Source organism: Heterocephalus glaber, unplaced genomic scaffold (genome assembly GCF_053883595.1).
Source record: "Heterocephalus glaber isolate CG9 unplaced genomic scaffold, H.glaber_assembly_v1.0 deba00001610, whole genome shotgun sequence".
NCBI classification, from domain to species: Eukaryota; Metazoa; Chordata; class Mammalia; order Rodentia; family Bathyergidae; genus Heterocephalus; species Heterocephalus glaber.
This window is the reverse complement of record NW_028258381.1, coordinates 40,011,445-40,026,531: the sequence shown is the minus strand read 5'-3', so window position 1 is coordinate 40,026,531 and position 15,087 is coordinate 40,011,445. Positions and strand designations below refer to the sequence as shown.

The window sequence follows — 15,087 nt, the reverse complement described above, 5'->3', positions numbered from 1 at the left end:
CGCCAGCCAAATTCGCGCTTCGACTAGTGGGCAACCTCCGTCCCAGGCCCTGGGAGCTCGAGACGCGGACTACGCCTGCGCGAGGCTGGGTCCCGGTGCTCGCCCGGTGGAGTGACCACGCGCCGGAGCTGGGGCCGAGGCTAGTACTGTTTCTGTGTCGCGCTCCTTCCTCGGGGTGTTTCGGGTGAGTTCCTACTCGATTCTCGAAGGAATTCCGGGACCCCGGTCGGAGGAGCTCCCGGCTACAAGGGGGAGGTCCCAGGCCCCAGAGGTGGGGCTCCCGGGTCCCGGCGAGAGAAGCGGCCCCAGGACCAGGGCGAGAGTCCTGGGTCCGAACGGATCTCACCTGCCCGTCCGGTCTCCGCGCTCTCTGTCGGTGCCGGGAAGGTCAGCAGGGCAGTGAGTGTCGAAGCCGACCGCGGCCTGGGGTGAGGAAACCCAGCCTCTGAAGGCCAGCGTGCCTTGGCGATCTCGGTGAGCCTCTACGGATGGTTGGGTTCCTCAAAAGAAGATGGCCATAGTGTGTTTCTAATTCAGAGATTTTATTTTAAAATTTTTGTAGTACTGGGGATTGAATCCAGGGCCTTCGCATCGACTTACAGCCCTACCCCCTTTTTAAAATGTTGTTGAGACAGGATCTCGCCAAGACGCTGAATTGCCTAGGTTGGACTCAAACTTGCAATCCTCCTACCTCCCGCATCCAGCGTGCAGAGATTACAGTAGCACGTGCATCACCATACCCAACTTTCTAATTCCAGGGGTTAGGACTTGAGTAAATGAATAAATTTAGTAGGAAGAAAATTCCACCTTTACTTTCTCCGTGTGAAAGTTAACATTTCCCTCTCTGACGGGCAGAACAGCGTTAGCATTGTCTGAAAACTGGTAATTTCAGGTGATGATGAGTGTAAATGATAGTTGGAGACAGGGTTTCTGCAGCAACTATGAGGTCTTAACTCTGCTTCAACCTTGTGATAGGCTCTTCTTATTTAATGCATTAAAAAGAAGCACATATATTAGTATAGCATGCACTTATACTAGTATAGTACTGCTGTAGAACTACGACAGTACCTGGACAAGTCCTTTCCCTGGGCTTCTACTGTTGCCTGAGGTCTTTTTGATGGTGACCTAATTATAAGGAGACTTAAATTTTCATGCTGTTACTCGTTATTCTGATATTATTTATTTATTTATGGTATTTTTTTATTAAAGGGTTTAATAACACAGGCTAGACTCCCCACCCAGCTCTGCCCAATAAAAATATCTATCTAGGGCTGGGGATTTAGCTCAGTGGTTCTGGCGTCTGCCTCCGCAGCAGAAGGTTCCGAGTTCTAGCCCCAGTACCAAAAAAAAGAGAAATATCTAGCTAGCTAGCTATCTCTGTATATTTGTGTGTGTGTGTGTGTGTGTGTGTGTGTGTGTGTGTGTATTACTGGGGATGACCCCAGGGCTTTTGCACCAAGCGACATCCCCAGCTCTTTTTTTTAATTAAAAAAATTTTCTTTTGTTGTCCAACAGAAATGTAATACAAGCATATGTATAATTTTAAATTTTCAAGTAGACACATTATATTGTAAAAATTGTGAAATTCGTGTTATTTTATTTAGCCTAGCATATCTGAAGTATAATTTTAGCATTTTAAAAAGTTGTAATACTTTGTGTATTCTATATTATGTTTCAAAATCCTTGAAATCCGATGTGTATACACATTTAGAGCAATCTCTATTCAGATTGGCCACATTTCAAGTGCTCAGTAATCACATGTGGCTAGTGGCTGCTGTCTTAGCACAGTTCTTACCCATTTGCCCAGATTTTGCAGAAAAGAAATGCTTGAGTTAGCTTCCATTTGCAGAAGCCAAAATGCCAAGACTTTTTCCCAATAATAAATGATAATAGTTACACTTTTTGAATGCTTCTTAAAATGCCAAGCATTGGGCAGGGATTTAGCTCAGTGGTTCCACCGCCTGCCTCGAAAGCGCAAGGTCCCGAGTTCGATCCCCCGTACCAAAAAAAAAAAAAAATGTTTGCAAAGCTGGAATCTGAGCTGAAACTTTCTGCCTTTCTACACTTGCAACCACTTCTCTGTCTTCTTTCTGCCTTTTGTGACTATGAACCTGAGTTGACTTCCTTGTTTTTCCTGACTTGCTCCAGGTGCTGGTGGAACAGGAAAGCCAGAGATGGACCTTGTGAGACTTTCCCGGCTCTTCTGCAGCCCCTGCCCTGTGGGACTGTCCATCCTGCAACACCTCAACCCTCTTGGAGCCCGATGGGCAGGAGGCAGGGAGCAGCTTGCTATGTGGCAGACCTGGCAGGTGTCAGCCTGCAGTAGTTTTTCTTGTCGGCTGCCACTAGGTCAGAGGAGCCAGAAGAATTTGAGGAGCCTGCCTTCTGACCCGAGCCAGCCCAGCCCTGTGGCCCCTCAGGAGGAAGAGGAGGAGGAAGGCTTTGGAACCCTCTCCAACAAGTATTCTTCCCGGAAGTTATTCCACAAATCAACAGCCCAGTTGTATAACCTGCGGCTCGGGGAACAGAGTGATGAGGAAGAGGAACTGGAGCCAAAATTGTGGCGGGGCCGGAGGAACACCCCGTACTGGTACTTCTTTCAGTGTAAACGCCTGATCAAGGAAGGAAAGGTGAGAGAACCTTGGGACTCTTCTTCCTGGTGGACCAGTATTTCGTGTACTTGGAAAGCTACCCAGCCTTCCCAGCTGCCAGTTGTTGGTCTGCTCAGTGCTCATCCCGTGAGCCTTATCTGTCAATCTTCACTCACCCTGGTGATCCATCAGCCTTGTGGCATTGAGTATCCCCTGGCCACTGCAGTTATGTTCATATCTCCAGTCCCGGCCTTTATGTGGACCTCTAATCTGTGCATCCAACTGCTTGCACCTCCCTTCTTCTTTTTTTTGCCCCCAGTACTGGGAATCAAACTCAGGACCTTGTGCTTGTGAGGCAGGCGCGGTGCCACTGAGCTAAATCCCCGACCCACATCTCCCTTATTCTTATCCACATAGCTACCTGTGCAAATCCAAGCCTGAAAATTTTGTTCCTAACCTTGTGTTCCCTCCTCTTCCCCTAGTACTGGGGATTGATTTCAAGGCCTTTGCACTGAGCTATATTCCTGGCCCTTTTTTATATTTTATTTTTAGGTAGAGTCTCACCAAGTTACCCAGGATGGGCTCAAACTTACAATCTTTCTGCCTCAGCCTCATAGAGTTTTGGGGTTACAGGCGTGCACCAGCATGTCTGGCTTTCCCTGTACTTTATCTCACTAAATGACAATACCATTATTCCACCTCACCCAGGCCACATTTCCTTAGGTCATGCTTCATTCTCTTTCTCTTCCAACTCTACCTCCAGACTGTTTCATCCCTGTTTCTCAGAGCCATATCCTTGAATGCCGAGGAGTAGCCTCCTCAACCTCCTCAGCTATTGAGGCACTGTCCCTGGGCCACCTGCTGCTTGTATCATGTCCTGTCTTGCTAACTGCTCACAACACAGCTATCCTGTTGAACAGAAAGTTGATCATGCTAATTGTCTTTTGTCTTCCCAGAACTCACAGTGTATTCAGTGGTGTTAATGTTCATTTTCTGGCTGGGGATGTAGCTTAGTAGAGCACTTGTACAGCATGCTTATGGCCTTAGGTTCAATCCTCAGCACTGAAAAAGAAAATTACCTGTCTCTGTGGGAGGTGTGGCTTAATGATACAGTGCTTGCCTAGCTTGCTTTAAGCCCTAGGTTTGATCCCCACAACACAAAAAGAGTTGCGTGTGGTGGTGCACACTTGCCATCCCAGCTGTGTGAGAAGCTGAGGCAGGCAGATTGCAAGTTCGCGTGCAGCCTGGGCAACTTAGTGATTTAGCGAGACAGTATTTCAAAATAAAAATTTAAAAATGAGCTGGGAATATAGCTCAGTGCAGAGGTCCTGGGTTCAATTCCCAGTACAGCAAATGAAAATTTTTTAAAACTCATTTTCTTGGGAATTGATAGTGGCATTACTGTATATTTATATTTGAAAATCTCTTAATGGTACATACTGCAGATCATATGGCTGAAGTTGTAGGGTGTCTGGGATTTGCTTTTAAAATGCTGTTTGGAGCTGGGCATGATGGTACATGCATGCAATCCCAGCACTCAGGAGGCTGAGGCCGGAGGATTGCCACAAATTCAAGGCCAGCCTAGGCTGCATAGTGAGTTCAAGGCCAGCCTGGAACTACATAGCAAGACTCTGTCTCAAAAAAACAAACAAAAAAATGCCACTTGGAGCTAGGTACAGTGGCACACACTACTAATCCCAGCTATTTGGAAGACTGAGGCAAGAAGATCGTAAGTTTGAGGCCAGCCTGGGCAACCTAGCAAGACCCTGTCTCAAAATTTAAAAATAAAAACGGGTTAGAGATATAGCTTAATGGTAGAGCACTTGCCCAGTATGTGTAAGGCCCTGGGTTCAGCTCCAGTACTATAAAAACAAAAACAAGAAAAACACCAAAAAAGCCAGGCGTGGTGGAACACTCTTGTAATCACGGCAGTCTGGGAAGGGGCCGGGGATTTAGCTCAGTGGTTCCGCCACCTGCCTCGCAAGTGCAAGGATCCGAGTTCAATCCCCGGTACCAAAAAAAAAAAAGAGAGAGAAAACAACACTCAGGGAAAAGGAGGCAAGAGAATCACAAGTTCAAGTACAGACTGGGCCACTTAGCAAAAGCCTGTCACCAAGTCCCTTTCTTCATCTCTCAGGATAAGGGGCTGAGGAGGCCTGGCGTGGAGGCACGTTCTGTGATCCCAGCACTTGGGAGGCTGAGGCAGGAAGATTGCTGAGTTCAAGGCCAGCCTGGGCTCCATAGTGAGTTCAGGGGCCTGCCTGACTACACAGCGAGACCCTGGCTCAAAGAAAAGCATGTGAAGATGTAGTTCAGTGCAGCGGCCTGAGCATGACTACAGTAAATAGTAACCGAACAGGTAGCCATGCCGTTTGGAAGGGGTTTGCAGGCTGTAAGTGACACATTTATAATCACTATAATTCTATTATTCTCTCTTAATTTTGTGTACATTTTGGAATTTTCGTAATGAACGGTTAAGAGATAAAGAAAAGCCAAAGTCCTCACAGTGGCTTGTGAAGCCTGCAAGATACACCTCTCCATCCTCCAGCCGTCCGTTACCTCTCCACTGTCCTGTCCAGCCGCCTCTTACCCTACAACAGTCACCCCAGCACTTCACTCATTCAGCGCCCACACCTGCTCCGTCTCAGGGCCTTTGCACCAGCTGTTCCCTCAGAGAGTCATGTGCTTCCCTCCTTGCCTTCTTCAAGTCTTGGTTCACATGTCACCTTCTGGGTGGGGCGCTGCTTGGCTGTATGGAAGAGTGACTCCCCCACACCCTTCTTCAGCACTTCCTGATTTAGTTTTTGTTTGTTACACCTACCGTGGTTTCACGTATTACATGCTTTTCTTTTCTTTTTGTTTCTTTTCTCCCTCCCAGCTGGCCGAGGCTCTGGACCTGTTTGAGAGGCAGATGCTGAAAGAGGAACGACTGCAGCCCCTTGAGTGCAACTACACCGTGCTGATTGGAGGCTGCGGGCGAGCCGGCTACCTGAAGAAGGCCTTCCGGCTCTATAATGATGTGAGCGGGGTGGGCAGCAGGGCCAGGGGTCGGCACAGGCTTCAGGAGCAGGAGGAGCTGGGTGTGGACTCTGAGCGTGCCCCTTGCTGCTGTGCTCCCGTGGGCGGGTGACTGCAGCTCCCTGGCACCAGATTCTTCACCTGTCAACTGGAAGTGACCCTGGGAGATGAGCTGAGATGAAGTCGGAGCCCTCTAGCACCTGCCTGGGCCCCAGTGGGCCCGCAAGGCCCCTTCTCTGCTGCCATGCCCAGCTGGCTCACGGTCCTTTTTACCCTCCTACGTGCACATGCATGCACTCTGCTTCCAAGGCTACTCCTTTGAAAAGGGATTTTATTTCTCCCGGAAGATCACTTTACTTTCCACTCTGTACCTCTTGGGTGTATCATCATTGTCAGTCACAGAGCCAGGAAGCCATTTCCTGCATGAGCCCGCAAAGAGCCTCGCCTCTGAGTACTGTGGACTCTTCCTAGAGAGAGCCCGTCACCTGCAGCCAGAAGCTAGAGGCTCTTACTCCTGCAGGAGCTCCTGGGAACCCAAGCCTGATGATCTGTAGCTGCAATCCAGGGAGAAAAATTGCACTTACAAATGGAAAAGTAACATCGTGGCCTTTAAAAGACTGGCTGGCTGAAAAGCATTCAGGAGCCAGGCAAAGGGCAGGCAGAGAAGCGGGAGTGGCCAGGGATTTTGGTCACCAGTCTGGCGGCAGCCCTGAGAATCTTTACGTGACTACCCTTCATGTCACCTTCTCAGAGGAGCCCAGGCCATTCTTTCAGCACTTTGTTGCCTTTATTTATTTATTTTTTTCTAGTACTGGGGATTGAACTCAGGACCTTGTGCTTACAAGGCAGGCATGGTACCACTGAGCTAAATCCCGGCCCTGTTGCCTTTTTTATTGATGTACTTTTTCTAATAAACGTTTCACTTTGGAATAATTTTAGATTTATAGAAAAGTTGCAAAAGTAGTATAGAGGGCCGGGGATTTAGCTCGGTTTCGCAGCCTGCTGAGCAAGCGCAAGGACCCGAGTTCAATCCCCGGTACCAAAAAAAAAAAAGCAGTATAGAAAGTTCCAAATGTCTGGGCATGGTGATACATGCCTGTAATCTCGGAACTCTTCAATGTTGAGGCAGGAGGATTGCAAGTTTGAGCCCAGCTTGGGCTATCTACCAACTTATTGAGACCCTGTCTCAAAATACAAAAGGGCTGGGAATGTAGCTCAGTGTGAATGCCCTGGGTTCAGTCTCTAGTACCAAAAATGAAAGAAAGAAAGAAGTTTCCAGATACCCCTTATCCACTTTCTACCTTGTTAATATCTTACTTTGTGATAGTATGTTTGTCAAAACAAGGTAGCCAACATTGGTGTGTGGCTATTAACTAAACCCCAGACCTTATTTGGATTTCACCGGTGTTACCACTGCCAGCCTCTATTTCTGTATCCAGTCTGGCCACTCGTACTGGCTCTGGCTCTGGCTCTGGCTCCTACAATCTACGACATTTTCCAAGTCTTTTCTTTGTGACCTTGATAGTTTCAAGGAGCACTGGTCAGGTGTGGTGTAAACTGCCTATCCATGTGTGTTAAGATGCTGTTGCTTCATGATGAGACAGGAGTTGTAGCTTTGGGAAAGGGACCTCAGAGAGGTGGAATGTCCTTCTTACATCAGTGATGTCAACAGGACTTATCACTGAGGGTGTTCACCCTGGTCACTTGGTGAAAGTAGTTGGCAGGTCTGTCTGTACCTTCTCTTTTGCCCTCTCCACCCTCTGTTTTCCATTATCTTTCACAGCACTCATGACTCCTTGTGGCTCTGCAGTGTGACTCCCTTCTTGAATGGTTGCTCAGTGAGAACAGACTGTGTCTGCCTTGCTCCCTGGGGCTCTGAGGACAAGTGAGAGTCCTTAGTCCAAAAGGAGTAAGCTATGTGCAGTGAAGATTCAGCCTCTGCACTTTCCCAGTAAAGAGCTTGAGGCCCAGAGAGGTGAAGAGACATGGCCAAGGCATCCCTAGATGAGAGCATTGGAGCTGGAGCTGGAATTTGGTCCCCGAGAAGCCTGGTTCTAGAAAGATCCTTGCAGCCCCTCCACGCCTTGTCGCTGCCCTCAGTGGTCAGTGGCCCTTCTCTGGTTAACATTGCTTGTTTTCACTAGGGCATTTCTAGACTCAAGTGCCAGCCCCAGACACCTGGAGGCTTGACAAGCTGAGTGTGCGTCTCAGGTCAGGGCTGCCTGAGAATCCCGGCCTCTTCTCTGCTGCTGACCCCTGCGTCTCCTACTCAGGATGACGACCTCATCCCGTTGTCTGAGAGCTCCATTGTTCATGGCCCCTCAGCTAGAGTAGATAGCCAGATCTTTCCCAGCCACTCGGTGGCCCCTTGTCAGTCAGGGTGACCTGGACTGGCCTTAGGGTGGGCACTCCAGACCTAGAGCAGGCTGGCCTAGAGCAGGCCCAGAGAGAATGGTTTTTTCTTGGCACTTCTCAGGGTACAGATGCAGTTTTTAGGATCTCTCTAAAGTCAAGCATTTAGACACTAGATTTTGATCTGTCCCCTGGCATGGTCCAAGACTAGTTGAATGTGGGCATGAAGACCTCTCTAGGGTCCTCTGGGGTGGCTGCTCATTTCTGTCTCTACCTGATCCTGGAGCCACCTCTGTTTCTTCCATCTTTTTATTTTGGTACCAGGGATCGAACTCGGGTCCTTGCGCTTGTGCAGCAGGTGGCAAAACCACTGAGCTAAATCCCTGGCCCTGTTTCTTCCATCTTAACAGATGAAAAAACGAGACCTGGAGCCTTCCGATGCCACGTACACAGCCCTGTTCAATGTCTGTGCTGAGTCCCCCTGGAAGGACTCAGCTCTGCAGACTGCCCTGAAGCTCCAGCAGCAGCTCCGGGCCAAAAATTTCCAGCTCAATCTGAAAACATACCACGCCCTGTTGAAGGTGGCTGCCAAGTGTGCAGACCTGAGGATGTGCCTCGATGTATTAAAGGTGGGGACACTCTTCCTTCTGGCTTCGCCAGGGGGTCCCAGCCCCCCATGACAGGGTAAGGCAGAAGCTGGCTTCCCCCCTCTCGAAGAAGGCTCAGCCACTCATGCTGGGCTGTGGGGGCCCCAGATTAACCCAACAGGACCCTGATCTTGGAGGCCTGAGTCTGATACCCAGTAGGCCATGGGGCAGAGGAGCGGGAGAGTGGTAAGGATGGGGTGGACAGCCATGCTGGGACGTTGAGAGTGTGTTCTGAGGGACTAAAGAAAAACCTGAGATGGCTTGTGGGAGAGAAGGTTCACTAAGGCATTAATCGCCGCTGGGCTTGGTGGTGCACACCTGTAATTGCAGCACTTTGGAGGCTGGAGCAGGAGGATGGCCCAAAGTTTGAGGCTGGCCTGGGCTACATACTGAGACTTTTTTTTTGGTACCAGGGATCAAACTCGGATCCTTGCCCTTGCAGGACAGGCGGCGGCGGAACCACTGAGCTAAGTTCCCGGCTCACAGTGAGACTTTGTCTCAAAAACAAAGAGGAAAAATCCAAAACAACAACAACACAAAACAACACCAAAGGACAGAGTTAATTTGAGACTTAGTAGCAAGAAACCATAAAGTCCAGTGATTGTGGGCTGGACAGGAAATTGCCAGAAGGTCCAGTGGTAGCAGGCTGCACAGGAAATTGCAAGAGGGAGCCCGAAGTGTCCAGTGGTGGCCAGGTGAACTGTAGTACCCTAGGGAGCTCTGTTCTGCATTCAGTTGTTGCAGAGAGGGGTTTTATAAACTACACAGCAGTGACATAGGTAGCTTACTTTGTTCTGTTGTATAAGCAGCATTCCAAGAAATGGTGACTTAGCACACAGTCGTGAAGGCAGTTTCTACAGATAACGCTAGTTTGCCCAGTTTCTAGTGTCCTTCAGATAATATTTATCTGGACAGTCCAGACCCTGTCAGCTTACAATGGCCCCTTGACCTAGTAAGGGTCTTGGGAACACAAAAGGGCATTTCAAGAACATGGTGCTAAATGCCCTCGTTTTTCTCAGGGACCATATAGGCAGGGAGCCCCTCTGCTGACCACAGGGACAGAGGAGGGACTTGAGGTGGAAGGAGTGTGGAGGGTAGGCCTCAGCCAGCCCTGACGCCTCAGGGGTCAGTGGGGAGTAGACCCACGTCGGGCAGCAGCGCACAGTCATGGGGTGGGTTACTCCCAGGGCCCTGGGAAGCACAACCTTGCACACATGAGGAAGCCCAGGCCCGGGAGCTAAGCCTTCATGCCCACAGCAGGCCAGTGGGGGGGCTGGGACATGAAGCCACCTCTGTGATTCTAGATCCTGGAGTCCAGGTGCTAAGCATGGCCGCTGGGCTGGTCTTTCCAGAAGAGCTGCCCAGACATACTAGGACCAGGGTTAAGGCCTGGAAGCTGCAGGGGCAACAGTTAGGTACATTGCCCAGGACCTGGTTCTGACAGGGACCAGGTGAATGGAGCTGGTCCTGGTCCACGTGAGTTCGCTGTCATCTGGCCTAAGCCTGGGCCTGTCTTGGGTTCTCAGAAGGACTGCCTTGTTCCCCCACCAGGAGATCGTCCACAAGGGCCATGTGCTCACAGAGGAGACCTTCAATTTCCTGCTTATGGGCTGCATCCAAGACAAAACGACCGGCTTCCGATATGCTCTGCAGGTCTGTTCTTCCCACCCTGCCTTCTTGCCCTGCCTTGAGCGTGATCCTGTGCTAGGGGTGCTAGATGATGATCTTGGGCATGTTTCCCGAGCACCTACTACTGCCCCATGCCAGGTGCTTTTATTTATTTGTTTGTTTGTTTGTTTGTTTTTTGGGGACAGGATCTCACTATGTAGTTCAGGCTGGCTTTGAATTAACTTTGTAGCCCAGGCTGGCTTTGAACTCAAAGCAGTCCTCCTGCCTCAACCTCCGAGTGTGAGATTGTATGTGTGCGCTATAGTACCTGGCCTGGTGCTTTTCTATTTGCCATCTTCAGGCCTTCTCAGCAGCCATTGCAGAACACCGCTCCCCCTTTTTTATAGATGGTAGGGAGAGCATTTCCTTAAGTGAGGCTCAGGTCTCCTGCTCTGCTGGGTGGGCAGGCCAGACCCCCTAACCCTGTGGTTCCTGGCAGCCTGCAGTGCACTTGTCATGGTCCCTGTTCAGTCTGCCCGACAGCCCTTCCTCCTCTCAGCTTCTCTGCAGGGGAAGCCTGGGACTATGGAATGTGCTTGTCATTACAAAGTCAGACTCACAGGCCCCCAGAGAACCTCCCCTCATCACTCGAGGAACTGGCATTGGTGTTGGTGCCATGGTTGTTGAGTGGTTTCTGAGTCTTCACTGGCTCTTCGTCCTCGCATGTGCTCCATAGCAGCAGCAGCAGCCCTGTCCTCACCTCGCTGTGCGCAGCAACCTCCCGGGTGCTTTGCACTGTCCGGCCCCCCGTTGTGGGTCAATACAGGAGTAGATGTTTGTGTCCCCTCTGCAGAGTCTCTGGAAGCAGTGGCCAGCCATCCTCTGATCCTCAGAAGCTTCCTTAAAAAATAGCTAAGATACAGTTCTTTCTGCTTCTTGGCCTACATCTGTTCTAGTTAGAAGTAATCTGGAGGGGCCGGGGATTTAGCTCAGTGGTTCTGCTGCCTGCCTCACAAGTGCAAGGTCCGGAGTTCGATCCCCGGTACCAAAAAAAAAAGAACAGAGTAGAAGTAATCTGGTGGGCTGGGGATTTAACTCAGTGGCACCATGCCTGCCTCAAAAGTGCAAGGTCCTGCATTTGATCCCTGGTACCAAAAAAAAAAAAGAGAAAAGTAATCTTTTATGCTAATGTTTGTGTTGTGTACTTACTGCACTATTTCTGCTAGACATCAGTATTCCCCCCCGACACCCCTTGTTTTTTGCAAGACTGAGGATTAAATCCAGGGCTTTCACACTGAGCGCATCCCCAGGCCTTTTTATTTTGAAACAGGGTCTTGCTAAGTTGCCCAGGCTAGATTTGAATTTGTATAATCCCATTCTCCCAAAATGCTAGGATTATAGGCATGGACCACCATATCTGGCTTATTAGTCTCATTTTGCAGGTGAAGGAACTGAGGCTCACAGAGGTCTGAGGTCTCCCAGTTCCTGAGACCCAGAGTTAAACTGACATTCATTTGATCTCCAGTCCTGACTCTGCCACTGCACTCTGCTGCTGTGGGCTAGTGGGTATCCCTTACACCTCCCTTCTGTCAACCCTTCCTTGAAGGGTGTGCTGACAAGAGCCTGGCCCTGCAGACCCTGACCCAGTGGACAGTGGCCTTCTTGCAAGATTTGCCAGCTGGGGCCTGACTTGCTCCTCCCCACCCTCGCAGGGTGGGTGTCAGATATGTGTCCCAGCCCTAGGATGAGTGTGTAATTCTGTGGAGCCCAGGGCAAAAGGGAGGGAGCCCCTGTCGTGTGGTCAGGGGCACACCTATGATCCCAGCCCTCAGGAGGCGGAGGCAAGAGAATCTCCATGAGTTCAAGGGCTAGCCTGGGCTGCATAGTGAGTTCAAGGCCAGCCTGAACTACATAGCAAGACCCTGTCTGAAAAACAAGACAGAATTCAGAAATGGCATGGTCTTCAGCCAGGCATAGTAGCACGTGCTTATAACAGCAGCACTCTGGGAGGCTGAGGCAAGAAGATTGAAAGTTGGTGTCCAGCATGGGCAATTAGTGACTTAGCAAGACCCTATCTCAAAATAAAAAAGGAGTTGAGGCTGTAGCTCAGTGTGAAGGCCCTGGATTCAATCCCTGTTACCACAAAAACGGAGAAAAAAATGGCATAGTCCGGGCTAGTATAGGGCTACCCAGTTGTCATTAGGGCTGTGTTTGTTGATCACACACTGAATGTACTAGGTATGCTGTGGAGATAAGAATGATATTGTCCCATGGGGAAATAGGCTCCTGGGGTCCAAGCTAGGAGGGGTGAGGGCCTCGGCTGTAGCCTGCCTGACGCTGGTGCTATACTGTGCTGGCTCTGTCTCCAGCTCTGTCCTGACTTCTGCTCAGTCTCAAGGAAGTCTGCGGCAGAGCGGGCAGTGGGCACTTGGAAAGTGTTCCTGAATCTCAGCCTAGACTGTTGTAGAACCTAGGATCTCTGGCCATCCCTCTCTTCGGGGAGCACAGGAGAAGGTGCACAGGAACCCCAGGTAAAGGAGTTCTGGGAGAGGGCAGTGGGATGTGAGAACAATTTGGAGGTGAATTTGAGGAGGGAGAGGAAAGCTGCTGGCCCTGTGAGGCTTCCTGGGGAGTTTCAGAGTTCCCATGGTTCTCAGTTTCCAGAGCTAGGTGTTGGGTTAGAAACATTCCAGATTCTTTTTGTTTTGTTTGTTTGTTTGTTTGTTCGATTGATTTCTTCGAGATGAGTCTCACTGTTTTATGCAGGCTAACCTTGAACTAACTCTTGGTCTTCAGCTAGCCTCCTGCATCAGCCTCCTGAGTGCTGAGACTACAGGTGTGCACCGCCATACCACACTTTTTTTTTTTTTTTGCTATAGCTAGGAATCGAACCCAAGGCCTCATGCCTAATAGGCAAGTCTTCTACCACTCAGCCCCACCCCAGCAATAATTTAAGAAGTTGTGCGAGTGTGTGTAAAGGGGACGCTGGGGATGCACCCAGGGCCCTGCCACTGAGCTACATCCCCAGCCTTCTTGTGCCTTTTGAGTTTGCCCGTCTGACCGTCAGCTCACAGTGCCTGCCCCTGCTGAAGGCTCTTACCCTGCAGGAGCACTGAGCTGATGTTTCTCTCTCAGCAGGTGTGGAGACAGATGCTGAGTCTGGGGCTCGAGCCAAATCGGCACAGCTATAACCTGCTGTTGGGGGCTGCTCGAGATTGTGGCCTGGGGGACCCAGAGGTGGCCTCCAGGCTGCTCTTGAAGCCCAGAGAGGAGATGGTCCTGATCCAGTCCCCCACAGGCAAGCAGCGCGCAGGGAGGAGAGACAGGCCCAGGGCAGATGGTGGCATGTCAGCCAGACTGCACACGGAGGCCCTGGAGAGGCAGCTCTTCATGGAACTTTCACCATCACTGGAGGCCCCTCCAGAACCTTCAGAGGCCACAGTGCCTGGCAAGGCCCAGCCTGAGATGGGAACCAAGGCAGAGCCCAGCCACACTGCAGCCCTTGCCCCAGGGAGCCTAAAGTCACCTCCCTTGGAGCTGGTGGAGGTCAACCTCCTGGCCCTCGGGGCTGTCTCTCCAGCTGTGGTCTCACTTGGGACAGTGACCACCCCTGCTGACAGGCTGGTCTTGATGGGGGGTCTGGAGGGCTTCCTAGGCAAGATGGCAGAGCACGGGCTACAGCCCGACATTAAGACCCTCACACTACTGGCCGAGATGGTGGAGCCTGGCAGCCCTGCGGAGTCCTCGCTGCTGAGTGTCCTGGACAGGCACAAGGTGGAGGCTGACGTGACGTTCTTCAACACCCTGATGAGGAAGAAGAGCAGGCTGGGGGACCTGGAGGGGGCAAAGGTAAGGGCCTTGGGCCGGGACCTCCCTCCCTCCGCTCTGACCCTCGCACCTGGAACACGGCCCCTGTTGGCAGACAGCTCTGGACCCCTGCTCAGGCCTGGCCCTGGGTGAGGCTGGGGTGGAGCCGGGAAGCAGCCAGACAGCCCCACCCTCCTGTGGAGTTTAGGGGCTTGTAGGGGAGGTGGCGGCTGCTGTGGGAAGGCCATGGCCAAGCTCAAGCTCAGGTGGGTGAGAATTCCCTGGAGGAGCAGGCCCTGATGTCCACAGTGCCACCGATGAGGGTTTCTGCCTCCACGCCCCGGTCCTAACACTGTGCTTACTCTGAGCTAGGGGCTCTTCTCAGAGCTTCACGTCCATTTGCTTCTTTACCAATCCCACCAGAAGGCACTGGTGGGAATGTGAGGCTCTTGACAGGGTTTTTTGTTGGTGGTGGTTGATGTTTTATTTGCTCCTATGTGTTTGTTTTGTTCTTTGAAGTACTGGGGGCCTTCACACTGAGCTACATCCCCAGCACCCCCACCCCCTTTTTTTTTTTTTTGGTGTTTTGAGGCAGGGTCTCCCTTTGTAGTTCAGGCTAGCCCTGAACTCACTATGTAGCCCAGGCTGGCCTCGAACTTGCAGTGATCCTCCTGCCTCAGCCTCCCGCGTGCTGGGATTACAGGAATGCACCACCATGCCTGGCTTCCAGCCCTTTATTGATTTTATTTATTTATTTACTTTTGCGGTACTGGGGATCAAACTCAGAACCTTGCTCTTGCGAGCCGGGCGCAGGGCCCTTGATTTTAAAATTTTGAGACAAGGTCTCACTAAATTGCCTGGGCTAGGCTTGAACTTGGGATCCTTCTTCCTCAGGTTCCCAGAGTGCCAGGGTTATGGGAATGTACCACGATGCGCAGCATGACAAGGTTTTCTCTATTCCTAGGATAAGTTTTTATGTGACTTTTTTTTTGTCTTTTTGAGACAGGGTCTCACTATATAGTTCAGACTGGCCTCAAACTCACTAGATAGCCCAGGCTGGCTTT

General features: G+C 50.8%; 1 protein-coding gene across 5 annotated transcripts in view; it reads left to right on the top strand.

Moving 5' to 3' along the window:
- The window catches only part of LOC101696935 (ATP synthase F(0) complex subunit f, mitochondrial), a 45,500-nt gene that overhangs the window by 25,772 nt on the left and 4,641 nt on the right, over positions 1-15,087 (top strand). For 2 of the 5 annotated variants that reach the window (XM_087195885.1, XM_021254806.2), the window contains 5 exons: positions 2,149-2,630; positions 5,470-5,610; positions 8,372-8,590; positions 10,160-10,261; positions 13,355-14,065. In XM_087195885.1, coding sequence (XP_087052011.1) covers positions 2,149-2,630; positions 5,470-5,610; positions 8,372-8,590; positions 10,160-10,261; positions 13,355-14,065 — 1,655 coding nt within the window. Of the gene's footprint in view, positions 1-16; positions 475-2,148; positions 2,631-5,469; positions 5,611-8,371; positions 8,591-10,159; positions 10,262-13,354; positions 14,066-15,087 lie in introns of those variants that run through there. The other 3 variants (XM_004840506.4, XM_004840505.3, XM_004840507.3) reach the window with 3 other exon arrangements.